Source organism: Crocodylus siamensis, chromosome 9, assembly GCF_052110815.1.
Source record: "Crocodylus siamensis isolate JL-2025a chromosome 9, ASM5211081v1, whole genome shotgun sequence".
NCBI classification, from domain to species: domain Eukaryota; kingdom Metazoa; phylum Chordata; order Crocodylia; family Crocodylidae; genus Crocodylus; species Crocodylus siamensis.
The window spans coordinates 45238534-45266523 of NC_143403.1; the positions used below are offsets into that span (position 1 = coordinate 45238534).

Sequence of the window (27990 nt, forward strand, 5' to 3'; positions counted from 1 at the left end):
TGAAGCTGCCTGGGCTTTCCAGGCTCCTTGTGGCAGGGGCTCCTTGGAATTAAGGGACCCAGTCCTGCACACACTCGGGAAGGATCATCCCCCTCAAGTCTTGGGAACACTGCTCATTTTCCCTGCTTACCCCAATGCACCACTTCAGGGACCCATCAGGGTAAGCAAGGAAAGTCAGGTCTTTGGGGTGCATGTCTGCAAGCAGAAGCATGGAGGGAATCCTGCAGGGGATTTCCCCAGATGCAAGCATGGAATAGGAGGATCTCCAGTAGGGGGTGCCCCCTCCACATCTGCAGCCTGTGCTGCTAGATTTCCCTACTCCGTACACAGGCACATCTGGGGAAATCCCCTGCAGAGAGATTTCCCTGTTCGGGTGTGCAAACGTGGATGGGGACACCTGTTCAAGTCCCCCCATTCACCACACACATATACATTCTCCCACTATCCAACTCTGAGGGGGGCATCTATAAGTGGGGGCTTTCCCCCTGCTTGCAGACATGCCCCAAGTTGGGTGCAGCAACTCAGGATGTCTCCCTGGAATGCTAAGCTGTCTGGCATGCAGACATGTCACAGCACCAGTGATCAGGCTCCAATGAAGATGTCTGTTTTTAGCCTAGGGCAGGGGTCAACTGGGGGTACGCATACCCTCAGGGGCACTCAGAAAGGCTGTAGGGGGTATGCGTGGGCAGACAGGGATGGAGTGTGCCCTGAGGCACAGCGGTGGCATCTCCCCTAGTTCATTGCCACAGTTCACCTCTTACCTGGGGGCGGGGGAGGAGTGCATCGGGTGCCACCGGCCCTGCAACATACCACAGCACCTCCCCCACCTCCAGCTCACTCTCCTCCACTCCCTTCCTGGAGAGCAGCAAGGGTCTGAATGGCAGGGAGCGGGGGGAGTGTGCTTCTGTGCCTGCTCCCAGGAGCAGGGCCAGGGGGGCGAGGGCAGTGGTGCCCCTCTCTGGACAGGCACTGCTTGGCTGGCCAGACTGGGGGGGGCTTGCACATGGGCAGCTGTCGCTGACATCACCACCCACCGCCTGGCACCACTGTTGCCACACCAGCACCTCTTGCCTGTGGCTTGTTGCATATGCAGCTCTGTGGGCTGCTGACAGCCAGTGTGCGATTGGCTGGACACGAGGCTTGCCAGCAGCCCATGGAGGAAAGCAGTGTGGGTGCGGCAGCAGCAGAGGTGTGGGCTGGTAAGTGATGGTGACAGTGGCAGTGGTGCAAGATGGTGGGTAGCAATGGCAGTGGTGGCCACCATGTGCAAGCCCCCTCCCAGCGCTGCTGCTGTGCCCCGCCCCAGGAGGGCATGTGCCCCCAGATCTGCACAGGCTGGTGCTGTGCCAGGCTCTTCCTGGTCAGTGTGGGAGGGGTGTGTGTGGCCATGCTGCGTTCAGGTAGGGTGGTGGTGGTGCTGAGACGCTACGGCAAATTCTGGAGTGGTTGTAGGCCCTCCTGTAGACCTGTTTCCAGTGCCACCACAGCCTGGCCTGAGTGCAGCCCAGCCCAGCCCCCCCCCAGCTGGGAAGAACCCAGTGTTGCCCCAGGCCAAGCCCCAGCCTGCCAATCGGGGGCACATGCCCCCCCACCACCCCCATGCCCTTCCAGGTTGCATGCAGTGGCAGGAGCCACACCCCCTTCCCTCCCATGCCCTCCAGATCAGCTGCTCATGGTTCCAGCTGTGCAGCACCTGCCCCAGCCCCACTCCCTCCCTCACCACAGGAGCCTCAATCTGCCCCACTCTCCTTAAAAACAAGAAAAAAATATAAGAGGGTACAGGAATTGAAACTTTGAGTCAGAAGGGGTACACTTATTAAAAAATGTTGAAAACCCCTGGCCTAGGGTAAGTGCCCTCTAGTGGCTGTACTGCTGACTCCTCTGAGAATCCAGGTAAATTATATTGGCTATAATTAGGGTGCCCATATTACTTTTAAGGAAGTCTGGGACACTGCCCACCCCCTGCAAGTCACTGGCCACTTGTTGCTTGCCCACCCGCCTGCCTAAGCACCATGCTGCTGTGTCTCTCCGTCAGACTGTGCTCTGTGCTTCGGTGATTCCAGGACTTCTATTTTAATTTTCACCAACTGCCTGGGACCAGCCTATGAAATCTGGGATTCCCAGCCAAACTGGGACAGATGGCTACCTATACTGAATCTCTTGGAGTCTTTTGCAGCTCACCCATACAGCACAGTGGGATGTAATTCACCCACATTACCTTTTGCTTCTTTGATGGAACTCACAACTTCATCATCTTGACAAATGCCCAACCCAGAACCAACAGCATCTACATGAAGGGAATTCAGTACAGAGCTGTGCCAGAGTACCCTCAGGGGGGAAGACCTAATGCTATGTGCTGTAGGAACAAGCTGGAATACAGGCTGTCCTAACTCAACAGTGCAGATTAAAGGTGGATTCTCTCAATTTTTAGTCCAGCAGGGAAGAAACATTTTTCTATTCAGAACCACCCAAAGCTGTGTTAGTTGAATGTAGCTGTATAATGACACAGGCAAGTTCCAGGATTCATTGAGAGAATCAGGGCAGGCCTTGTTTCTTTTGCAGCCACGTGTAACGTGGCATCCACAGCAGCACCCAGAACTGTGATTCTCAACCTGGATACTGCAGCTCTCTTGGGGTGCAGTGATATCCTTAAGGCTGCCATGGAGTGCTGCTTTATATTAGCACTGCTGGGTGTGCAAACACCTGCACACGATTCACAAGATAAACCCAGAGATTTCAAATAGGAATCTATACTGTTAAAACATTCTGACCTGTTGCAGTCTTTCTGAGTTCTTTGCAACAGAAGAATTGCTCTATTATTTTTTTGTAGTCAAAAGATAAGTGAAAGTTAAGAGCTGGTATTTTCTGAGGGCTGTCACTAGTCTAGAAGGGTTAAGCACCACTGCCTGAGAGGGAAGTTTGGTGAAAAGTGGCTCTGGGCAGAAGTTGTGCTAAAGGGCTGATGTGAGACTCTGGAAAAGTTTAGTTTATTCACTCAGACAACACTGTACAAATATTACAGGTAATCTTTTACTGTAAAAAGTATAAAAATAATCTTTTATATATGAATCAAAGTTTGTTATGGTAAATTTTCTCTAAATATTTTTTCCAAACAGTCTAATTTATGGCAAGAGATTAACAGCTGAAGGGACAGCACAGCATCAGGTAGTACAGAGAACTCTAGCTACACAAAGGCCATGGAGTCTAGGCTAATGCACACGCAGGGCAACCAAGTGTATTTTTTTTGTTTGTTTTGATTTTGTTTTTTTAAAGTAGTTTCCATGCAAAAAGAGGAAAGGTCAAAGAACTGGTGCATGCGAACTGGAGGCCTATTGGCCCTATGGGATTCTGATCTCTCTTACTCTCTCCAGTACTAGTTGCTCACAGCTGGCAGATGAACTAGAAAAGGAAACCTTCCTGACCCCACCTGCTCCTACAGGGTTTCAAATTCTCACTCTGCAAGGGACTACTGTTTGACTCTCTAAAACAGGATTCTAAGGCTTCAGTGGAGCTATTTGCAGCTGGAAACAACTACCTGTTCTAGAGGAGTCCTGTGACAGCTGGATGTGCTACCAAGTGGATAGAAATCCCAAGCATGCACCCCGCACCTCTCCAAGCTGCAGGAGCTGTTCAGCTCCAACAGCTGCAGCTTTTTTACTTAGTACAGTGGGGTAGGGTGTTTTGGCTGTGATGATCCAAGGAATATAAGAAACAAGGTTTTGTTGATGCTATATTTTACTGGACACACTGTATAATTGAGAGAAATGTTAGACAAGATATGGGCATAAACTGCCCTTCTTCAAGTCTGGGAAAGAAGCAGGATAGCTTATGATAAATATCAGATAAAAGAATGGCTTGTGTTTAACTCCCAAAAGCTTGTCTAGCAACTCCCAACTATACAGCTGGTCCAATATCACCAAAGAAACCTTGCTACTTCTTATTGGGCTCATCAGCCAGGGCAGCCAGCACAGATGGCTGACTGTGGCAGTAAGACGCTGGTTATTTTGTGAGGGGAGATGAGAGCTACTAAAGCGTATTAGCCAGTATGCTTATGGCAGCAGCACTTCTATAGTGGAACAATGAAAGCAAGACAGCTGCTACAACTGGGACGGTAGAAAAACAGGCAAAATTAAGAGACTCTCAAGTGCAGACTTGGTAACCATATACCATGACTGTGTAATCCAGAGAGGGATTTTGTTCTCCAGCAACAAAATACAAAAGGGTCCAAAGACCGATATCCTCAGATAGTCAACAATTATAGGAGGCCTTCCATTAAAAAGCAATAAGGAAAAGGTAGGGAGGAGTGAGTGATGCAGAGAGAGCACTATGTCAGGCAACAACCAGCCACCAGACCAGGACTGGAAAGCAATGGTCTATGGACACAGGAAAGTGAATTCTGAACACACTGGAAGTCCAATTCTAGGCAGCTGCTTGGACAACCTTGGAAAGAAAGGGGAGATCAATGTCCTCATGCTTGGGCACCACATATGCAACTTGTCATGACAAAATATTACTGATTCATTATACCTCTGCTGCCTGCTAGACATCTCAAGTTCAGTGCTTGGAGAACAGATCTATTCACAGACAAGAGCAAACTAATGTACCAATGTACCTAGCAATACCTAATAATACATTAGATGCAATTTGGAGCAATCTGCCCTTTCAAACTTCTCTTAGGTCAGAATAAAGAAACACTACCCCTTCCTCCAACCCTGTGGAAGCAGCACAGCTGCAGGAAAAGGGAGCTGGACACTCTTTTAAGCTTGTGCATCAGCAACATTAACAAGTTGGATTGAAGAACCACCATACTTAGTGGCGATGCATGAGGAACTCCTGGACCCCAGGAGGAACACAGCTGGCAGTTACAAAGTGCTTTTTACTCGTTAAACAAACTAGGTAGGCCTAGAGTCACCAGATAGAGATCCCATGATGTTACTGTTTACAGCCACTGTAATCAGAGAGGGCAGAAGGGAAGCGACTGCTCACGTTAAAATATCTAGCTACCTACCTCTGGGCTTGTGAACTGACCATACTATTAAGACTCCTTATAGCAGCTGGTACTTAGGAGATACAAAGTGCCTCTGGGAGTGCAGGAAATACAAGGCATGTAGATTTGAGGAAGCTCTGAGAGGCACATGGACAATCTCTAAAGGTGTACTGGGAAGATTCAAACACAGACCCTTTTGGAGTGAGGTCCAGGATCCAGTGGAGAGACAGATATGCAGCAGGGTGAGGAAAATCAAAAGACCTTGCATGTGCAACACAGGAAGAGAGAAGCTACAGAGAGGCTCCTGTCTTCAAGTCCATGTCTCTTGGTTCTAGTCCAGACAAGAGCATCTCTTCGAACCATTCACTCATCAAGCTCTAGCACAACAGGATTCCAAAAATAGATGCTTTCCAAAGGCAGTTAAAAACAGTCTGTGTTCATGAGGCCCACAGCCATGCTGACAAGTCAGAGGTTGAGGACAGGCACATCAAAGAGGTCACAGACACCTTCACTCTCATCCAGGTTGTAAAAGTAGTCGTGGTCTCCAGGAGGTGGGGAGAGGCGAAGCAAAGGAGCAAACACTGTCAAAGAGCAAGCAGGGTTAGAGATGAGACTCAGCCACCCGCTTCCTTACCACCAGCCATGGTGAAGTCTCCAAGCCTTTTGGACTTCTCCTCCCAAGAAGACCTCTTTGAAGCTGAAGCATCTCAGCTTCATAACGCCAAAAGAACAGTCTCTTCCCACTCATCAGACATTGCTGAAGAGCCAGCATTGCTTGTCTCATGCCTGGATACTGAGAGTAGAGTCTGTGCTACAACAGCTTCTGCCCAAGACAAGGTGGGGTAGAATCTACAGTGCAAAGCTATCAGTTGGGTTTAAGCCCCAGGTTTCAGAAGTCATACAAGAGGCAGTTTCTCCCCTTTCCTGCTATCCCCATAGAAAATAAACTCAGCAACTCACCTTCAGATGACATTAGCTCTTCCAGCAGTTCAGAGTTCATACATTCTGGAGGGACAGGGAGATAGAAACAGCAGTGAGAAATGCACCCTGCTTTCCAGTACCTGTTTTCAGTTTTCCTACCCTGTACCCCTCAATACGTCTTTGTACCCCTCAGTATCATTAATACAAGAATGACTTGCGTTTAAAGCTGAGCCCATGTCCACCCACAGAGGTTTTACAAATAAGGGCTCTCAGTACTACTCTAAACCTACATCCATGATGGGCTGCTTTCCTTTTTGCCCTCCTTGCAAGAAACTTGTCTTCAACCATCAGCTCCAGCACAGCTGATAACCTCTGTCCCATTTACTTTCTCAATGAGATGAGAACTTCAAAACCAAACTGAAACAGAGTTTTTTTCTCTCTCTTAACTAATGAAATGTAAAATCAACATCACACCTATAGCAATGGCTTCAGTCACTGTGACTGTTCCACAGTGTGTATTTAAAACAAGCTATTAAGCTAGACATTTAAATGGAAAACAGGAAAAGCAAGTACTTCCTACAGCACTGGGCAAGAACTTGAACTTTCTTATTGCCTAACTTAACTTTAACTGGGCAGCCTCTGATGTGAAATCAGCAGCACACTAACGTAACTACTATAACACAGGGGTGTGAGGACCACAGCAAAATTCAATGCAAGACTCCTCTCTCCTAATTTGTAACTTTCCTCAAGAACCTTTTTATTAAGTCCAAAAGGCCAGGAAACATGTGCACTTTGTGCTGCTAACACCATAGCAGAGAGAAGCCCGATATAAACTAAATGCACCCAGGCGACAATTCAGATGGTTTGAAACAAGCTTGTCTTCAAAAGGAGGCTAGACAGACACCTAGCCGGGGTCATCTGACCCCAGTATTCTTTCCTGCCCATGGCAGGGGGTCGGACTTGATAATCTGCTCAGGTCCCTTCCGACCCTACCGACTATGAAACTATAAGATGCTATAGTGCCCCAGCCTACCCATTGGTGATGTACAGTCAAGCAGACACTTGGCTCAAAATGTGCTCTGCAGCGTGCTCTGCCAATATAGTGTGGGCACCAGTAAGCTCTGGGCACGTACTGTTGATACCAATTAAGTATACCCTGTTCTGTGCAATATTCTCTCAGTGTATTGGAGGAATGCCAGAGCCTACCACAGAGAAGGGCAGACTCTAGGCCACCAATGAAATGTGTCCTGAGGGTCCACAGCACAGAGGAAGCTGAGAAGAGCTGTTTCATTCTGTGCAAGTCACCCACTGAATAAAGGATCTGAGAGTCTTCCCGGAGTGCTCTTACCAAAAAGTGCTCAACCACTGCAAAGCAGCAGGGGAGTCCTCAATATCTTGAAGTAGACAGGCCAAATGGGCTCCTGATAGCATGGCCATGGAGCCCCATGCCAGGAGTTCAGAACAGCAACTAAGGGTAGAGGGGACAGCAATTCCCAAGGGGAAGAAAATAAAGGGTGGCTAAGGTTAACCCACCCTAGCTTTTTCTACATTAGATTTTCTTAACCTTTCCTACTATTGGTGCCATTGTTAAAAAATTCTTATCAGTCCCAGCAATGGTGGGAACAATGGCTGAATTAACCAGAAGTCACTTTGTCAATGAGACATTCTGAGTTGGGAGCAGACAGCAGTTCCAAGAATCAGTGTCCATCTCTACAAGGGCTCCCCCTTCTGCCAGCACCAGTAGAAACAAGTAGAAGAAATTTTGGTAACCTGATGTCAACAAACATTCTCCTGCATGGAGTCAGATGAAGTCTAACATAGGCGCCATTCCAAAATCATCCAGAGGTCACTCAGCATCCAGCCAGCAGCAGCAAACATCCCTAAGCCCTGGGCAAGACCTCCAGCTGCTTTACAAAACCAAGTACCCAAAATAACTCTTTGCACAGCCACTTTATCATGGCAAGAACAGGTGCAGAAGAGATGGGAAAGGGAGTGAGCAAAGAGATGTCCTGACACAGGACAGCAGAAGGCAATGGCAATCAGCTGGGGAGGGGTCAACATACCTCTTGTTGGATCAAACATCTCCGATAGCTCTTTGGGAAGTTCCAGTACTGCAAAGATAAACCAAACTGGTCTGCACTGTGCTGTCAAAGATCTAAAAGGCTAAACTAGTTATCTTTCCCTTGACCCTACCATCCTACTCCCTTAAGAAGTCCTGCCCATCCCTGAATCATCCAGAACCTTATTCACAAGCAGGAATATTCTTCTGGTACACCCTTCCCTTGCAGAGTTCCCAAGCACACATGTGCCAGACAAGAAGACAACAGTCGACTCAAATGCACGGGGCAAGGGACACATACCTACCCCCAGTTTGGACACAGCAGCTCTGCAAAGGGATGGCCACTGAATAAAAGAAATTAGAGGTGGAAGTGACCCACCAGACCAAGTCCTCCTGTCTGCATGGCCAACATGCTCCCTTAGAGAGACTGGGTTGAGCACTCTGACGCACTGAACCTAGACTCTGCATCAAGGGCCAAGGCTCTGCCTGACCTGGTGCAGCAGGCTGAAAATTTTGCAGCAATCTCAGTCATGCTAGAGAGATGGGAGGAGTTTACACACCTATGAAAATACAACTAGTACAAAAGCTTGGACACTCTTTATTGTTCCTGAATCCCACCTCACAGAGGCAGGGAGATAGCTTGGGACTCTGGAATAAGGACAGGTCAGATATATCTGCTGAAGTTATCACCATCAACATGCTCTCATTTTAAATGTCATTTGCAGGTTTGAGTCAACACTACTCCAAGATGAAGAGGAGGCAACTCATGCTTCCTTCAGAATCACCTGCATATACAGGAAGATGCTACAACATGAATTCTACTCGGCTAATGTTTTCACACAGGGTCCTGCTCACAGTACATTTTCTGATGCTCTGTTTGGCCTGGATTTAGGTGTCCCAAGCAGTAGGATTCCCACCACCTTCCCATAGCCTAACCACACAGCTGGAAATTGTTTCCTAACATTAGGCCTAAACATTCCTATGCTTAGATACACACTAGTACCTTTCACACTGTTCCCAAAGCTCCCCAATGGTAGTTACCTCCTTTTCAAATCTGCTTGCTAGCTTGAACAGCATTCTTACCTTGGAACAGGTGCTTCAACTGTGGTCAATAAAAAACTAATCACCAATTCACCAAGTGCTAACCTATTAAACCAGTCTGGACCGTCGCCCTAACAATTACTAGGCGCAGACCAGCAGCTTGCAAAGCCTATGGTCTGTTAGTCACATAGTGAAGTCTACAACTCTTTGAATCTTGTGTCTCTCTAGTGACCAGATACCTCCACCATCATGGAGGTATCTGGCCACCTCACCGTCTTCAGCTTATCTATTTTTCCACCCCCAGTGAAAGTGAAGCAGGGCAGTGCTATTATTCTAGTACGCTAATGGGAAACTGAGATTGAGGCTATGGGATTTGCCAAAGGTCATATTGGGATTCTGTGGAGGAGCAGGGAACTGAACACAGATGTGAGACTCAGGCTAATATCCTCCCTACTGAATTATTCATTCTCTATGGTCACAGAATGAAGCAGGAGGGGACTGCTGCGCTGAGAGAAGAGATGGGTCTATAACTTGGCCTGTCTCTCACAAGGCGCTATAGAACTTCCACTTCATTTCCTATGCTCCCAACTCTCACTTCATCTCCTCTCACTGCTTAATTCACCCACCACAGCATGTGGCATCTCATCCTCAACTTTCCCCTCAGTACATGATGGATGCATTCCTTGGAATTCCTAGTAGCTAGCTATGCAATACAAGTTATTCTGCTCACCAAGCAGCCACAGAGCACAGTGTTAGGCCAGATGTACTGATGTAGTGGACTAGACACAAAACAGAGCTAGCTTCCTGGCCTCTTGTCAAGAAAGACTGCTCAGCACTTATCCTAAGGAGTAGGATGTTCTTAAGTGACCAGGCTACATTCCAACTCAGTTACTTTCTGCCTCTCTCAATTCCCATAGCAGTGCCAGTTACAGGAAGGATTCTTCTCCAATACATCCTAGATGACTTCATAATGTTGCTGCACATTGCAAGATGGCTATTATGTTCCATATTGAAAGGGGCTATATCCCAGTGGTAGATAAAATGATCCTTAGATATACCACACAAGGGCATCAGAAGGTTTCAAACCTTTGCATTAGAAAAGCATCAGGAACATCTGTAATCAATGGGGACCAAATATTTTGGCAGATGTGCTACAAATTAGCCTTGCACCCTCCCTAAGTGCCACTCTTATACCCTTCCCCACCCAACCTGCTGTTGCGCTTCCTGCCGTATGCTCCATCCACTGCTGCACTTTCTGCTTCCTCCTTTCCCCCTCATGCTCTCTGCCCCATCTGCTGCTCTGTTTTCTATCCTGTCTGCCACTGTGCTACTCATCCCCTGCCACATGCCACACACAGAGGCTCCCTGTACCACTTGCACCCCTCCTCCCCCCAATCTTAGCCAAATGTCACTACAGACAGGCCCAGAATGACTGTAACTCTGAGCAAAGGGGCAAAACTGAGAAAAGAGAGAGGTTCATTATGAGAAGAAATTTCCTCACAGACTATAGAACAATCTTTTTGGGAAAAGTTGGAAATCCCATGCCTTGAGACACTCAGAACTGGAGCAAGAGCTACATAGGAGAGACGGTAAGAAACAACCTGCACTGACCACAGGTAACGGGAGGCAACTATATATGCCAAAGAGTTCTTAAGTGCTCTTTGTCAGGGCACTCACTGAAGAGCCATCTCCTTTAGAGCTAGTGTCTCAGCAATACCTTCTGCACATTCTCACTGACCGCATATAGGCCACTCCTCTTAGTGTAGCAGATGCCTGCTCAGTCCTTCCTCTAGATTCCAGCTTGGAAAGTCTGACTGAAGCATCTTCTCAGCTGAAGCAGAATGGAGCTTAGCCTATTTCTATAGAACCAGCAGCTTCTCACTCCCTTGTCTTCAATACAGCCTAGCCCCCAGGAGCAGAGCCAATACTCACTTTCTGTGGGATCAGGTTTGATTGGCTCAAAGGAGGTAGAGGGGTTGGGCAGGATGGAGCTGCTGTCCAGTGAGGCAGATGACTGGAGTGGCTGAGTATCTAACGCAGCTGTCCGAGTGGCTGATGCAGATACCGAGCTGAGGGGATCGAAGTCGCTGCTGCTCTTGGACTCTGATACCGAGATGCTGCATTCTAGAACAAACCATGCCGTCACCCATGGATATGATGGCACAGAGCCCAGGTCTGCAAGACTCTATTATGCAAACAACACAGCAGCAGCTGCAGGCACCAGCAAACCCACACCACACCACACCACAGATCTTCCCCTGTGCTAGCAAACACAGATGCACCTGGAACACATGCATGAAGAAAACAAGGGCTTTTCCTCCTTCGCTCTGGAGAAGCCCGTGCCCCAGGTCCCTCTGCTACTCATGCATGCTGACACTCCTTCAGCATCTAATGAGACATCAGGATGAGCCAGCGATGACACCCAAGAAAACCACTGCAGCGAGGAGAGGGGAAGGTTGCCTCTCCCCCGCACTCCTGGAGGCTGTTTCCCTAGCACTTGCCAGCCCAGAGAACAAGAGGAAAAGGCTTATTGACTCATCTGTTCACTGGAATTCACCTATGCAGTCTGGTCTGTGTATGCACACGTCTGCATGCCTGTAAAGGAGCCATCTATGCCTGTTTAATCATCCAAGTGATCCTCACATCAGGACAAGTCAGAAGTGCTTCTCTAGCTGCCCACCCTCTCCCTCCCTTGATTTCCAGCTGGCTCTTCCCATGCATCTGGCCTTCATCCTGCCTATTCTATTTTTCATATAGCTGCTCCTGCCCTCACCTGTGCTTGTAGTTTTCTGTGTAGCAGGGCTATGGTCCTGAGTGCTGGTGGGCGTGGGGGTGGACGGCTGTGTGCTGCTGGGAACGGATGCTTCCTGGAAGTGGGCAAGAGGTGGTACTGGGGTTTTAGAGGGCACAGCTGGCTGGCACTGGATGAGGTCTTCAGGGGGAGGGACAGGTAGCACTACAGGAGGGGAGCTCCATGCATCTTTGTTCACAAGGAGGACATCAATTGGACCGCTTGTGCTTTTCAGATGGATTTGATACTTCGTCTGTCCATTCAGGCCCTAACAAAAGCAGGAAGCAAAGTATTTACCACACAATGACTGGATTTAGAGGGGAAAGGCCTATTCCCTGGAACAGCTCAGCACGTTAAGGGAATCCCTTCCTAACAGATTTGCCCTCTCTTCCCAGAGCTATCCTTATTTCAGTCCTAAAAGGAATCAAAGATCCACTCAGGCCTAGCAGCCCATTGAGCTAGCATTATTACGATATGCCAGCTTCTATAGCTGGCAAGACAAGAATAATGTGGCAAGCATCACTTCTGGCTACCTTTAGCTCCTCAGCCCAAATGAGAGGTGCCCTTTTGCAGCTGCACTGACTGGAGGGTGGGTGGCCTTTTGTACAAGTCCAGAACAAGACTAAAACTCACCCCTCTGAAACAACAGCAAGATGCCTTAACTGTTCTACCACGAGGCCCTCCCCTTACTGCAGCACATGCACAATGTTTCCCATCCCCCTGCTCCCCCAAACAGCACAGCTCCTGGCAAGTGATCAACGCCATATTCTTCCACAGAACATCTAGTGCCTTCACCTCCAACACACTCTGTATCACCCCCCTCCCAGCCTGCTCAAGTCCAGCAAGCCCTCCTTCCCAGCATCCACAGCTGCATCACCCACCTCAGGAATGGGAACCTCTAACCGAGTGCCTGATGGAGCTCGAATTGCTAGGAGGGTGTCTCCTGAAAAAAAAATTGATTGGCATTTTGAAGGGTGCCTCTGGCTGCTGGGTAACAGCATGTTTTGTTAGGAAGCCAAGCTCTCCCTGAGAACCCTGCAAGAGCTCCTCCCCACTACCACTCACACTGTATCATCCTGCCTTATTTAGGAATCCCCATCTATCCTGCTCATGAGACTTCTGAGAAGAGAAAAACAAAACAAAACAAAACAAAACGGTAGCTTCAGGGAAATTACATGAAAAAACAAAACAACGCCCCCAGTGTGTAAATGCAACACTAAGGGCAAGAAGTAAAGCATGCAGAAGCAATCTAGGTTTCCCTGAGGCAGGTCCAGGAAGATCTGAGATCTTAACAGCATCCCCTTGTTCCTCCTTTGAGATGCCCTCTCAGATCAAGAACACAGGGAACTTGTTCAGCTTTCTGGAATAGCCTGAATCCCAATGGCAAGCCCTGGACCTCTGACTGAGAGGCAGCTGCTTCCCAGTCATGAGACCACACAAGAAATACCGTCTTCACTGATTTTTAAAGACACAAGATGCATGAACGAAAGAGCCTCCATACAATACAGAGGCAACAACTGATGATTAGCCATCAGACAAGAAATGTTATTAAGCTCCATAGGAGAATATATTCCCAAACACAACAGGATAGAAGAGATGGCAAAGCTGTTGTTCTACAGTTGCATAGAACTATCTCCTTATGACACAGAGCTTCTAACTGCAGTGGCAGAGCTAGAATATAATGGCATTTGATCCTGGGGGTTAGGGGAACAATATAGCATTGTATTTTCCCTGAGACCAGGCAGCCAGGCTGGGGACGAGCTGCATTCTGCTGCCAACTTCTTCCTGGGAAATCAGAGAGAACAGGTGGAAGACCCAGCCAAAATACAGCACTGTCTGCTGTCACAAGGCAAAAGAGCCCACAGCCAACAAGCCAGCCAGAGCAGTGCCTCATCTTCTCACCTGTGAAGCACCTGCAGATATCTTCATGGGTCACATAGGCTAACGTTCCTGCAGTTAAGGAGAAAGGCTACAACTTCCTGTAGAGACAGAGAATTCAAAGGGCACCTAGCATTTCCTTTCTATATACAAAAATGCAATTCCTAGAAGACTCTCCATGCCAGTGCCAAGGTCTCTGAAGTGGTCTGGTGGGGAGGTCTGCCACCAGCCAGACCACTTCTAGTGCTGGGCTTATCACATCTCACTAAGGAGGGTTAGCAGTCATATATGAAATTTGCAACAGCAGCTCAGTGCTTGAGAAAGTAGCACTGGCAACTCAGCTGAAGCCTGTTTTCCTTCTAGGTCAGTTCTGATGCTGTCTCAGCATAATGGTAAGGGACACTACACGGCCACAGGTGGCCCTTTAGGTGGGAGGATCTTTACATATCCCAAAGCATTCCTCAAAGGTAAGGGGTAACAGCATGTCCAGAGAGGATTCCTACCCAGGTAATTTCATGCACTTTCTTAAATTCTCCCTGTAGTTTCACCTGGGTGTTTTTCTTCACTTGCTGTTACACTGCTGGGTCAAATTAAGCTTTTAGTCAGCTTGTAGATGGCACCTCAGAAGTGGCTGAAGTTATGGTTGGAGTCAAGTAATTCCTGTAATAAAGTCTGAACAGCAGTGCTTTATAGCCTCTGAGGAGAACGATGCCCAAGAAAAGTGAGGTCATTAACACATCAGGACTGGAAGGAGGCAGCATGCACCCAAAACCTAGGGGTGCACCAATGAGGATTTTTTTGGCCAATACTGATGGCCAATTATTTATCAGCCATATTGGCCAGTGCTGATCTGATAGCCAATATACAGCCCAGCAGCTTGGAGAGCAGCATCTGGGCGGTAAGTTGCAGGGTGCACATTGAGGCACCCACAGTGAGGGAGGAAGTGGAGGTGGGGCTGGGGCAGGGCAGGGCACAGGACAGAACTGCGGGCAGCCTGTCCAGGGGTGTGGAGAGGCTTCATGCCACTGTGTGCACCCTGGAGGAGGCATGGGGGGGCATGTGCCTCCAGGATTTGTGTGCGGGACAATGGTAGGATACCTGCTGTGGGCTCGGGGCTGTGCTGGGATCTCTGGCAGGGGCTGGGCCAGGGCTGTGCTTGGGGTGGTTGGCAGCAGTGCTGAGAGGAGGAACCCAGCAGTAGCCCACCCCCTGGCCCCCCTGCCAGCACTGCTGCTGCCTGCCCTGACCCCCCCACCAGGAAGAGGCCAGCGCAGACCCTAGCCCTGAGCCCACAGCCCACCCTCACCCCGTGCAAAAATCCAAGGGGCACATGTCCCCCATGCCTCCTCCAGGGGTGTGCGCAGTGGCACAGAGCCAACCCCCTTTCCCCCCAAATGAACCACACATGGCTCTGCCTCATGCCCCACCCCTCGCCCTCACCATGGGGGACCTTGATCTGCCCCCAACAGACTTGCAGCCTGGGTGCTTCTCTCCACACTGACAGGCTGCATTCTTGGCCTTGTGCACGCTGCAGCTGTGCACATGCATGCAGCATTTATCAGTGACGTTACTGGCTACACCGGTCAAAAAAAGCCGATCGCCGATGATGTCAATTTTTCTTTTATTGGTGCTGATCTAATATGGACTGACATATCAGTGCATGTCTACCAAAACCTTCTCTCCAGCCCAGGAGAAGAGGAAAAGAGCAACAGAAACTGAGCCAGGAGACAAAGAAGTCTGGGCATACAAAGGATATCGATTATTCTGCACATCTTCTGTGACATTTTTGATGCTCTGTTGGACCCACATCTTCTGCTGCTCCAGCTCCTGCTCCCGCTGCTCCAGCTCTTCAATCTCTGCCTTCAGTTCGATGAGTTTGTGGGCTATCTCACGAGTGTTGCAGCCAGGACCCACTCCTCTGCACCAGACAAGAGAGTGGAATGAGTGGCACAGCTCAGCTCCACTTTCACCAATGTGGAAATGGGATTAATTCTGCTTTCCTGAAGAAAAGACCTGCCTTTCCCAACAACACTAAGCCCTCTTACCCACTGATGCTGGATTTATGTTTATCTGTGCCTCACCAGTCCTCAGCAATCTCTGACCCTTTTCAGACAGCCAAAGCTACAGCCCCCCAGATCCCCCAATAATTCCAAAGCTCCTCTTCTCCCACACCACAGCAGAGTCAGAATCTCCATCCCATCCACCCTGCATCCCTGAACCTTCTTCCAGTACAACAGGGTCAGAGCCCACCATCATCTAGGCTAGACTGTCCCTCCCACTCTCCTTTATGCCACGGTAAGAGCTGAGCCACTGCAAGGATCTAGTATGCACCTGGAGCAACTCAGATAGACTAGAGACATGATAGCCTGCCTGTGTCGAGACTAGCATTTCCCTTAAAATATCCTATGGACTCTTCTTGTTATACAGCTCTGCTGGTGAAAGTGCTAACATACACAGGCCACTGGCAAAGTCTACTCAGAGAAAGTCCAGGTGACACAACAGTTAGAATACCAGGTGCTTGTGGCCCTATCCAAAGTAACACTGTCACTATAATAACCACAGGTGGAGCTTCAACAGTGGGAAGGAATAGTTAGGGGAGGAGGGGCTGTGACAGTACACGCAGATAGGTCCTGAGAGAAACTCTCTCAGGGTGAGGCTTTTTCTTCCATAATTTTCTAACACTGCCAGAGCATTTCTACCACTCACTTCCACTGGATACTGTTCTTGGATTTCTTTTCAATGAGCCCAATGCCCTCTAGTACGTTGGTGATGTCGTAGATTCGCCGTTTCTGCCGCACTGCCAAGGTATCTGCTGCCTGTGGAAAAATCAAAGATGGACAATCAGTTCCAGACTCCACCTTTCACCAGGCCTGGACATCATACAAGTACAGATCAGGCCCTATGATTCTGGTGGCATTTCTCTCCCACCTCAAATTGCAAATTAGATCATGTGTCAAGGGACATGAAACCAGTCATTGATCTGCTCTCTGTCTGCTAATTATATCTTCCCTGCAATTCAGTCTTTAACCCAAAGGCCCTATTAATCACAAGCTAAATCCTAACCATCTCCCCAATCTCATCTGGTTCTGATGCAGACTGGACAACCTCCTGACAGCAGAGTCATGCTTAGAGAGAGTAGGATTAAATGCTCAATTCTACAGGAGCTCTGTGAGGTGACCTTCCAATTTAATGTAAACTCTACTGGAATGGCAAAACCTTGAGGGTAAGAGGAGGAAACAGGGAGGTGAAAAAGCCAGAGGCAGAAAACACTGACACTAATCCTGCACTGCCAGGAACAGGCTCTGGATATTCCAATAGGTCTTTTCTATGTCACAACTCTTGGTATAAAGTGCCAATACCTTTCCTTCATATAAGTTACTAGTATCTCTTAAATGAAGGTTGCTCAACCAATATTACAAAAAGCTATCCCTTGGCCCTCAGAATTTCAGCTACCATGCCTGACTTTTTTCTGAGGAAAAAGAAGATATGCAAGGTTGTGAGGAGGGGACTCATGTAGTAATTGATGTCTCCAGATTTGCTTAGCACATTTCGAGGCAGTGTCTCACCCCTCAAATCCAGGGCCCAGCCTCCTTACAAAACTCTTATTAGCAGAACCGATTTGTTAATAAGATCTGATCATATTAACACACAAAACACATATTCTCTTTCATTCTCTCAACAGATCTCTGGATGCCCATCAATTTGCTCCAGTTCCCATCCAAAATAATCCTGCATAAATGGGACTGAAGTTGGTGTTGCATTAGCACAGAAGTTACAGATCTGCAACACCAAAACTGGCACCAACACTCTAGGTGATACTGCACATGCACAGGTCACTGAAGTTTTCATGTCGAGTCAACTCTCTGTGCCAGTGCCAATCATTAGTTCAAGTAATGCTGACAAACAAAAGTCCCATTTGCAAGCCATTTTTTAGACAAAGCAAGCATACCTTTTTTTTTGACAAAATCCAAATGCCTTTGCTTTGTCTGCAATAGTAAGAATTGGATTCTATGGCTGGGGTCCTTTCCACTCCTGTATTTCTATTATGCTTCTTGTATCCGACTGGATCTATATGAAATGGATCACCAGCAGGAATACACATCCACATGCACAACATGAGCATAAAATGCATGTGTAAACACAGTTTTAACTGTGGACAAGGTTTGGGTTTAAACACTGGCTACAGTACAGAGTTCACCAGCTGCTTTCTCTAAAAAACAATGATTTCCAGTCAACACGAGGAAAGATAAAGCTCCTAGGCCAATTCTCTTCTCCCCAAGCCACCGCAAATGCCACAGAGCACAAGGTGAAAATGACTTGCCTATAGTTTATGGAAGTGATAGGTTTGGCCACGTCTGAATGGCTGTTTTAGCTCCGAGGACCAGAAAACAATAAAGAACAATACTTTTCTCTCCAAGGCTCTGAAGGATATAGTACAACGCTCCATTTTCACTTTTTGTGTGTGCAAGAGATCACTAGGGGCAGACAATCAGGATTTGGGCTGTAGTATGAAAATGATATAGAATACAACTACATCTCTGATTCATGGTATTATCTGTGTTCAAGGCACTCAGCTTTCATGCTGTCTCCCCAAGACTACAGCTTGAAGGAAACAAAGATGACTGGACATGAACCAACACTGAAAGAGATGGTGGTGATGCAGGGTTGGAGGAAACAGTCAAAACAGCAGAGATGATATCTGTCCTCTGACTGAGGTCTGCCCTAAACTCAGGAGTTTTGCTGCATCTGTAGCCACTCTCAGACCCGAAATGAATTACTTTTCTCTGAACATGGCAAGCAGGCTGCAGCCTTTCCAGATGCACTTTCCATTTCAGACACTCCTTCTTGGGATCCTAAGAAGCCGCCAAACCTCCCAGATGGCAGAGATCACACCTGCTACTTACAGCACCGACTGCAGCACAGCAAGACACCAGCAAGACTCACCCACAGTGCTGCTGCCCAGACAAGAAATGCCAGCAGGAGCAGCAGTTCTCAGAACTGAGTGCTCTGCATTAGCTCCCTGAACAGCAACATAACCAGGCAGCTCAGTGCACTTACCTGTGGCCAGTGCTGGGTACAGGGCCTCACACCTACACTCTGGGGAAGGCAGGTAGCCATCCGCAGCCCCCCACCTCCCTCCCTGCAGCTCAATGAAGTAGCTGCCAGAGGCAAAGCTGGCAGCCCTCAGCCGAGGCAGACATGCACCTTACAGGCCAACCCACGACGGCAGAGAGAGCCCACCAGCCCTTGAGCTCGCTCCCGGGGCCGCCCCGCAGGTGTGAAGTGGAGCGAAACTGGGCGGGGCCAGCGCGGAGGAAACCCAGGGCGCTGCAGCACGAGCCGCGGCTGCCGCCTGCCCCCCACAGCCTGGCCGCGGCCTCCCTGCGCTGCCCCCGCCCCGCCGCCAGGCGCCGCGCGGCCGCTGGCACTGAGCGGCCCCGGGACACCCCCGCGAGCCGGCCCGGCCCCGCACCAGCTTGAGGTCGAGCACGCCGTCCTTAGCCTCCTGCAGCAGCGACACGAACTTGGTGGTGAGCAGCCCCAAGCTCTTCTCGTGCCGGCTCGGGGCGCCCCCCGGGGGCTGCGGCCCGGCCTCCGCCATCTCCCCGGCCCGGCGGCCCCGCGCCGCTTCCGCTTCCGGCCGCCGGGCACGACGGGAAACGCCGGCCGGGGGGAGCGGGGTGAGGGACGAGGTGCCCGGCGGTGCCTCCCCGCGCCCTCGGGCTGCACAGCGAGGCCTCGGGGGCAGGCGGGCGCTCCCCGTCCATGCTGTACAAACGTCTCCCCGCGCATCCAGGCCAGGCCCCATAACTGCCTCGCCGGTGTCATGCGACTGCGCGTCTGGCTGCGGGCCCGGGCGGCTCATGACCGGCGGCGGCGCTCGCCGCCTCGGCTCGTGGCCGCTGCCGATCTCGGGCGCGCTGATGGCCCTTGCGGAGCGCGTGAACCACAATCGGCCTTTCTTGTCCAGGTAGCTCTGGGGCGAATGGCACCCCGACGTTTTGGCCCCATGAAAAATACAGCCAAGAGGCAGGTGGGTCTGGATCAAACTCTTGGTGGGTCGGCTTATGTCCCTTTGGAACAAGTCCTAAATATACAACAGCGACAAATGTAAAGTCCGAGCTTCAGTTTTCTTTTGGAAATTTTGCATCTTTTCCTTTTCTCTGTGTGTTACATTAAGCGTCTCTCATAAATTCATGGAAAAGTACAATTTCCAAGAGCTGTATTCTGGTTTATATAATAGTACAGCACAAAAACCAATGCATCACCTAGTAAATGGACTAGAAACTGGCTCACTGATAGGCCTCAAAAATGAACTGCGGGGTGGCCATCAAGGGATCTCAGGAATAGAGGACAGTTGCATTTGGTTCATAGTGATTTTTAAAAAACTATATTTAGTGCTAATTCATAACCACATCTATAAAAACTACCAAAAAGTTAAATGTTCGAGTGTTCAGTTTTTGCTTTTCTGACACAATGTGCTGATGTAGAGCTCCCTTTCCTGGGCTGCTGACATTGATATCACAGCGGTACAGGAAGTGTGATGTTCACCCTTTCTGCTTTTCGCTATGAAATCACATTCTTTTGACCATTCTAAGTTGAAGGGCATCTTTCACTTGGACATTTTGAAGTAAGGGTGAGGTCAAACTGATGTTGAAGACAAATGTTTAACAGCAGCAAGCAACAGCCATAACGTAAGGATGTCATTAGGAAGCCTGACAAATAGGATCTTTGTTGGCATTCGCAGGACCAATACAAACACGAGATTAATTCAATGTCAAACATATTAACGAATGAAGACAAGCCATCTAAAGTTCAATGGTGGGTTGAAAGGTTGGGTGTCTCAAGAGAGAAATAGAGGACATCAAGGCATCTGGTTTCATATCACTAGAGGACAGAGAACAGAGTAACAGAAAACTAGACTGTCCTCTATAACAGTGGTCTCCAAACTTTTCTGATTGCGCACCCCTATCAGTAAAAAATTTTTGAGTACGCACCCCCAATATATGTATATTTATTTATAAATTATATACATGTACTACTCGCATACCGTATGTGACACATGACCGTTTGACATACAGACAGAGTGAGGGCACCAGTGTCAATCTATATATTAAATATTAGTTAAGCTTAATTTCGGTCTTATTTTTTTAGATAGAAATAAATATAAATAGAAGTTCTAATATTTTCTTCCCGTACCCCAATGGATCGTCTTGTGCACCCCCTGAGGTGCGTGCACCCCACTTTGGAGACCAGTGCTCTCTAAAACCGGATGAATGGCTACCCTAGTTAAAGGGGAATGGGTGATCTGGCTTTGGTCTACCAGTAATCAGTATTTTCATTAATGATTTAGAAGAAAGTCTGTAATCATGGAGTATTGAAGCTTGCAGGTGACATGGAGGAGCATGCAGTGGTTAATACTGTTGAGGAGAAGCCACAAAGGTCAACACAAATCTGCTGATATAGAGCTGTCAGAATGGGATTTTTATGACTTTTCAATGCCAGCAAAAGCTTTAGTGTAGTGTATTAGCATACAAGTGCTTTTGCTGGTATGGATTTCACTCAAGGAACTAGCATAGGCTATATGAGTGGTGCTCAACCTTTTCCCCCTGTTGGCCAGATGGGCAGCGCCCTGTCCACCTGCAGGCTGGATCCTGCTAGTGGTCCTGATCTGGCACCAGGGTGGGTGGGTGCAGTGGGCACCAGCCAGCCATGCGGAGGGGAGGGGGTGGCAACCCAGCCACAACCTGGCCCTGAAGGGGAAAGAGGTGTGTTTTGTCCCCATGAAGGGAGGGGGGTGGAAGGGTAGTGGCCCACCCCGAAGCTGGTTCAGAGGGGGAGGAAAGAGAGCATGCTCCAGTCCTGATCCAGATGTGGGGAAGGAGGCATGGCCCAGCAGCAACCAACAGTGTGGGACCTGGGGTTTGGGAATTTGGTCAGAGGAGGGTGACCGTATTAATGACCACTGCTTTCCTGGCACCAAATTTCCCACCTCCTTGGAACTCCTGTGGGCAAGATATGATGGCGTGCAGGCTATATTTGGCCCATGGGTCAGAGACTGAGTAACTTTGTAATGCATCTTCATTTGCAGCATGCTGTCATCTGTTTCTTAATACTGGTTTACGAAAAAGGCAATGAGATGGGGGCAGGAGGGACCCACACACTTTTTTGCATGAACTGTTTTTCAATTGGCCATGATGCTCTGGGCAAATGGGCTAATGCAATTCTTGGATTTATAAACTGGAGGAAGCAGGTGGGATTAACTCGAGTTAAAAATAGGGTTCAAGTGAGCCACAACCATGATTGTTAAGTACTAGAACTTTAAAAGCTCAGTCTATTTATTTGCCAAAGAAAGAAGATGAAGAGGCAACTTGATTTATAAGTGCCTACATGAAGAAAGGCTTTCTGGTAACAGAGGGCTCCTTAACTTAGCTAACAAAGGTAAAATGCAATCCAGTGCCTTGTAGTGAAGCCAAATGAATTCAAAAGTAAAAATATGGTATGCATTTTAATAGTATGAATGATTAATAACAACTATTTCTTCTAATTGATTAGAACTCTTTGCAAGGAATGTGCTAGATTGTCCATGACCTAAAAACTTCATTAAATGGACATTCATTGTCTTTATAAGGGACATGTTTCAGCCATAGATTTGCAGGGTAGGTACATGAATTACAGAACAAAAAACTTTTACCTTTTGTTATGCAAGAGATCAAACAGGATGGTTCTAGTGGTCCTTTCTGGTCTAACAACTCCTAGATTTGATTGGATTTATATGTTTGAAATAAAATTGCACCTCAAAGCTTGTTTATCATACTTTAATGTCAAGTGAAAACTGTGAAAGCTTGTCCAGACCTACACATGACATTTAAATGACCAAATTAAAATAACAATGCGTCTTGCACAAGAATGCAAGATTGTGACTGGGACTATGCAAAATAAAGTAATCCCAACTGATTTAATTTCTTGTGCTAGTTGCAAATGTACCCAATGTTTTATTATGCTAAACCTTTCATAAATAACTGCATATTCCTATGTGACTATCCTCCTTGTTGAGACATTCTCCCTTGATTAAGGCATATTTGTCAGAACAGTTATTCAGGTCTGTTTGGAGTTTTGCAAATGTCTCCATTAATGATCACCAGTGCAGAGTATTTTGGGTTCTGTCCCATTGTTAAAATAACTACCCCAAACAGTGTTCTGTGATCAGTGCCCCAAGGTATCCTGTTCAGTCAATCAAGACCCATCCTATTTGATTGAAGTGTAACCTCTGGACTGATCAAAAGCTTGAAAAAAATAAGTTTCACAACCAGATGTCCCAAAGCAGGATCTGAACAGTTAGCAATTGTAATGCAGTGGTCCCTCCCTACCCGCTTTGTTTGAACTTTAATCCACTAACTATCAAGAAGGAATGCTTTGAAGCTATACAGTTAAATTATATAAGAGTTAAAAAGAGTTCCTGGCAAAAGTGCACTTCAGGAAAGAGAGAAAAATCTCTGCAACATTGCAACGTGCACCCAGCACAATTGAGCCCCTGGCCCAGCGCTTTAGGCAGGACCCTGGGATAAATGGAGTCCAGATCCCAAGCAGCAGCAAAGAAGAGACTAGGGTCCTGGCCTACATGGATGACCTGAACATCCTGTGCCACAATAAGTGGTCAATAGAAAGAGCCCTGTGGCACACACAGTTCTGTGAAGTGGTAGCAGGGACCAAGGTCAATGCGAGTAAGAGCACCTGTTGGCTGTGGGAGAATTTGGGGACCTAATGTCCCTGGGGGTCTCTGTCCCTTGTGAGGGGGTCAAGATCCTTGGGGTGGAGTTCAACCCTGAGCTGAAGGCATGGAAAAAGACAAAGGCCAAAGTTGAGCAGAGGTTGGGTCTGTGGCACATGCACTGCCTCTCCATGGGGAGGCACCTGGCACTCATAAAGGCAGTGTTGCTACTGGTGCTTCTGTACACCACAGTGGTCTTTCCCCCTTCGAAGCATCTCACCCACAGAATCTAGAGAGCCATGTATGGCTTCTTCTGGGGATCCAGTTGGGAGGTGGTGGCAAGGAAGACCTTTTACAAAGTGGAATGGATGGGGGGCAGGGGAATGCCAGACATCCTCCTGTTCCTGTGGGCATGGTACACAAGGCAGATCTGTAAACTGGTGACTGGCATAGAGTCCAAAACAGCCTGTCTTGTCAGGTCTTTTGCAGGACACCTGAGATCGTGGGGGGTGCTCACACCTACCAACAGGAGATCGTGGACCATGGAACATCCCTGGTTGTACAAGGTCCTGAATTAGTTCTAAAGTGAATATGAGCTATAGAACGAAGTCCCCGCAACTGTGTCCAACCACAGGAAGATACAAGAGGCAGTCAGAGTCAGAGACATGCTGTCAACCATGGAACTGCTCCCTGGCAATGGTTGCCAGGCCACATGGGAGCAGATCTTCCACAAGCACCTACAAAAAGACCGCAGAGACCTGAACTGGCTAATAGTCTGTTGGCACTCCCAGGGAGGGCACAGAGGCACAGAGAGGGGCAGGGAGGTTAACTCAGTTGCCCTAGGGAAATCTGCCAAGGTGCATCAGAGACCATCAACCACCTCCTATGGCTCTGCCCATACACTAGGGAGGTGTGGATAAAAGTAAACCAACTCTGCAAAGTGATGACAGGGGTCAGACAGATGATGAGAGAGGTAGTGCTTTAATCAGTTCATGTCCTGCTTCAGGAGCACCCTGTGGAAGTCCAGGAACCTCCTGATGTACAGGCACACAAAACTGTTAAAATGGTACTGAATGAGCTCCAGTCCTACTACCAAAAAGCGATAGGAGAGGACAGAGAGGAGGTGGCTAACACCACCTGGCAGAGGGACAGCTGGCACAGGCTCTTGAAAGACCCCTGCCTCAAGGGGAAGTGGACAGTGACACCAAAGGAGACAATGAGTCAACCAGGTCAAGTGACAGCAATGAGGATTTTGTGAGGGCCATGTAATTCTATTTATACAATTAAATACATGCATTTGCAGTATAAAGATATCTTGAAAGTTTTTAGTTATAATTGTTAGGTTTATTTGTAGCAGAAATTCTGAATTCTTTTTCTGTCAGTTTCCTGTCACCGTGTGGTTAATTATCACCATGTTTTTCTAATGCAGCCATTAATTTAATGAAATTTTGCAGTACCGGCTGAAATATTGTACCCAGTTAACAGGTATTCATGACCAGAAAGCATATCATGAGTTGTTCTGAAGCAGGTGATTTATTGTCCCATCTACATATAGGGAAAATGGGAGTGAATCTAAGGGATGCACTGAACTGTTCTTGAAGGAGCAATGCCAGGAGTAGCCCAGTTTGGGCAGACACTTGGAGCTGATCCTTATCATAGAAATCAGAGAAATAGGGCTGCAAGGGACCTCCAGAGGTCATCTAGTCCAACCCCCTGCCTGAGGCAGGATCATCCCTATCCAAATCATCCTCTACAAATTCATAATCTAAGCTCTTTGCAAAACTGCCATCAACCCTGCAGAGGTGCACCAAAACATCGGTCTGATGTCGGATCGGTGCCGATATAAAGAAAATTTGCTGTGTCGTTTAACGGCCTGATGGGGCTGATAATTTGGCCCATTAAAGCCCCTGCGTTTGCGCAGCCGCAGCGCAGCACGGAGCAGAGCCAGCAGCGTGGAGAGCTGCCTCTACCTGGTCAATCGTTAGGGGCGGGAGGGGGACAGATCAGTGCCTCCCACGGCGAGAGGGGGCGGGGCGGGGCATGCGCAGCGCGCCCCCGGGTCTGCGCGGGCTGGAGCCGGCGCTGCGCGACTCTTAGTGAGGGCTGGGCTCGGGGCGGGCACCGGCAGGGCTGCTGCCAGCCCAGATTTTGCTGCAGCTCCGTTCCCAGCCCCGTGCCACCCGGCACCGTGTCCCACTTGTACCCGCACGCTAGGAAGAGCCGAGGCGGTGCCAGGCGGCTGGCGGCAGCGCCGGGAGTGGAGCTGTGGCGACCCTTGGGGTGGCTGCAGCCCCCGCAGCGCCGCTGGTGCCTGCTCCGAGCCCAGCCCCTGCTGAGCAGAGCCCGGCGCAGCGCCAGCTCCAGCCTGCCCGCCCTGCGCAGAGCCGGGGTGCAGGCGGCGGCGGGGCCGCCTCCCTCGCTGTGGGAGGGCGTTGATCTGCCCCCTTCCCCTTCCACTACAGCACACCCACCACCTGGAGGCAGTTGCATCAGATATCGGATTGGTATCGGCCTACATGCCTCCTTAAATATCGGCTATTGGTATCAGCCCCCAAATTTCTATTGGTGTATCCCTAAACGCTGACATAACACAAGACATAACACCCTTACACGGGTACAGTAGGGGAGTCGCAGCAGCTGACGTCCTGCTTCTGTAAAAGGTTGTTGTTGTATGCTCAAGAGTGGGAAGTTAAGCCCAAACCCAGGGAAGGGGGTGAGTTTGCATTCTCTACAATGTGTGGGCCAAGTCTGGGAGCGGGGTGGGAAAGGCACCTGCTCCTAAAGTAATTTCTAAAGTTTGTGAAAGTTTCTTACATCAGGACTCCCTACACTTTTAACATCTACATAATTTTGTGAGGGATATCAGCAATGTGAAAGCCATATGCTAATTCAGTTTCGTGAATTGGAATATAACATAAGCAAACAGGTGCTTATACAGACATCAGTCCCTTCAGTATAAACTCAGGCACAGCCCACAGCACTTAAGCACACATGACAATAACAAATGTAGAGCCCTTCACCCCCAGCAACATTAGCATATGATGTAAACTCATGCAGCTCTGTACACAAGTAACACATAGTGCACACAGGGAATTAGAGCCAGATTGTCTCACTGACTGGCACATGCATGTGATATGAATACAAAGCTGTTTGTGGAAGTATACAGATATAGATGGAGCATGAGGGAGAATGAATCTGTTCAGAGACTGTCACAGAACCCAGGCATGGATATATACACAATCAACCATGCATACAAATGTGCATATGCAGTATGCATTCACAGGCATGCACACAGCATGCATGGCGGCAGCCCTGTGCACTGAATGATTTCATTTACAAAGAGTGAAAAATGTCAGCATTATTTGCTATCTTCCCCTCCCCCCACCCCTCCTCTGCCCCTTGCCCTCCCTTCCAACATCCTGAATGTGTCTGCAGTAATACAATGAGCCCCTGAGGAGCTGTGAGTGGAATCACTGAAGGAAACTGCTGCCTGTGCTTCCTCTGTTCAGCCCAGCCCTGTCCTCTGAACCCTGCACACAACGGCTGAAGCTATGGGCATGTCTGCGGAGGAGGAGGACTCCAGCAGCCCTAAAGGTAATGAGAACAGCAGCTGGAAGGAGGGCGGTGGGTCCCACTGTCCAGGCAACTCATGCTGGGACAGTGCTTTCTGGAGATTGGGCAACTCATGATTTCTTGAACTGAGAGGGGGGTTATGGATGTGGAGCCAGTCTCCAGAGTCTGAAGGGACTGTCAGTTACCTATCACTGAAGCGGCCAGCAGCGTCTCCGGGTGGTCCCCTCTCGCTACCACTGCTACTGACACTGGTGGCTGCAGACGGTTCCTGCTTGCCACTCACCACCGTGGTGCCCCCTCAATGTCAGGAGGCAGCAGTTGTTCATGAAGGTGGGGTTAATCCTCTGCCCTTTAACAGGGTTTAAAGCTCCTTGCCCATACCCTGCTATCATGGAGTGTATGTAGTCAGCTCTCCCCCTTGCTTCCGCACTGGACTCAGAAAAGAATGATGGCATCCGAGGTTATAGCTGGCAGTATCCTTCAAGATCTTTTTTTAGTCCAGTTCCTGGGGTCAAAGGAGACTCTTTCCCTACAGTGCATTCTCCCAACTTTGGTTTAGTGTAATTGCATGTTCAGAGGCTCAGAGCTCCCCCACTGTTCCCTTGGCTCAATTGACCTCTTCCTGGCAAGAAGCTTTCCCAGTTAGCCTTAATTTTCCTTTATCATCATCCAACTGCTCCAAATTACATGGCCACTGACCAACACTCTAAATAATCCTTTTGCCTTAGCCCTGGAGGCTTGCAGACAGTTTTGTCTCCAAGTTATGGAGTGCTCTTGTTTTCCTCACAAATACATATCTCCAGCCCCTAATTCCGTGATTGCTCTTCTCTGAATTTCACATACCTTTTGGCTACAGTGGTGCCCAACCCCCAATAACTTTCCTGTGCGGAGTGACATCTAGAGCCCTATTGCCCAGTGTGGCAGTGTACCTTCGGTGCCTGCCACTTTAAGGGCTGGAGCAGGGAGCAGCCAGGTGGATGATGAGGGTGGCTATTTTCAAACACAGGTCAGCTGTACAAAGCCAGTAG

General features: G+C 48.7%; 2 protein-coding genes across 4 annotated transcripts in view; one reads left to right on the forward strand and one right to left on the reverse strand.

The window, feature by feature from the left end:
• Positions 1-2971: 2971 nt before the first annotated feature.
• Positions 2972-19684, reverse strand: E2F4 (E2F transcription factor 4). 2 transcript variants are annotated; one of them, XM_090062195.1, is made up of 10 exons: positions 19151-19679; positions 16384-16493; positions 15434-15595; positions 13702-13745; positions 12681-12742; positions 11782-12067; positions 10941-11132; positions 7972-8019; positions 5948-5992; positions 2972-5568 (listed from the first exon to the last, which is right to left on the reverse strand). In XM_090062195.1, exons 1-10 carry the CDS (start codon positions 19541-19543, stop codon positions 5453-5455), a joined length of 1458 nt encoding a protein of 485 aa, XP_089918321.1. In that variant the 5' UTR covers positions 19544-19679; the 3' UTR covers positions 2972-5452. The 2 variants fall into 2 exon arrangements, with proteins under 2 accessions (XP_089918321.1, XP_089918322.1); XM_090062196.1 differs by lacking the exon at positions 7972-8019 and having other exon boundaries at positions 19151-19684.
• The window catches only part of EXOC3L1 (exocyst complex component 3 like 1), a 31224-nt gene continuing 22818 nt past the window's right edge, over positions 19585-27990 (forward strand). For both annotated transcript variants that reach the window (XM_090062193.1, XM_090062194.1), the window contains exons 1-2: positions 19585-19711; positions 26825-26983. In XM_090062193.1, the coding sequence (XP_089918319.1) occupies positions 26941-26983 (43 nt within the window). In that variant the 5' untranslated portion in view covers positions 19585-19711; positions 26825-26940. The remainder of the gene's footprint in view (positions 19712-26824; positions 26984-27990) is intronic.

Bases quoted from the DNA above. Each gene is read 5' to 3' on its own strand.
- E2F4 (XM_090062195.1), bottom strand. From the start codon at position 19,543: ATGAGCCGCCCGGGCCCGCAGCCAGACGCGCAGTCGCATGACACCGGC. The intron at 16,494-19,150 runs GTGCGGGGCCGG...ATTTTTCCACAG, and splicing joins GCGTGCTCGACCTCAAGCTG to GCAGCAGATACCTTGGCAGT. The intron at 8,020-10,940 runs GTGAGTATTGGC...TTATCTTTGCAG, and splicing joins CAAACCTGATCCCACAGAAA to TACTGGAACTTCCCAAAGAG.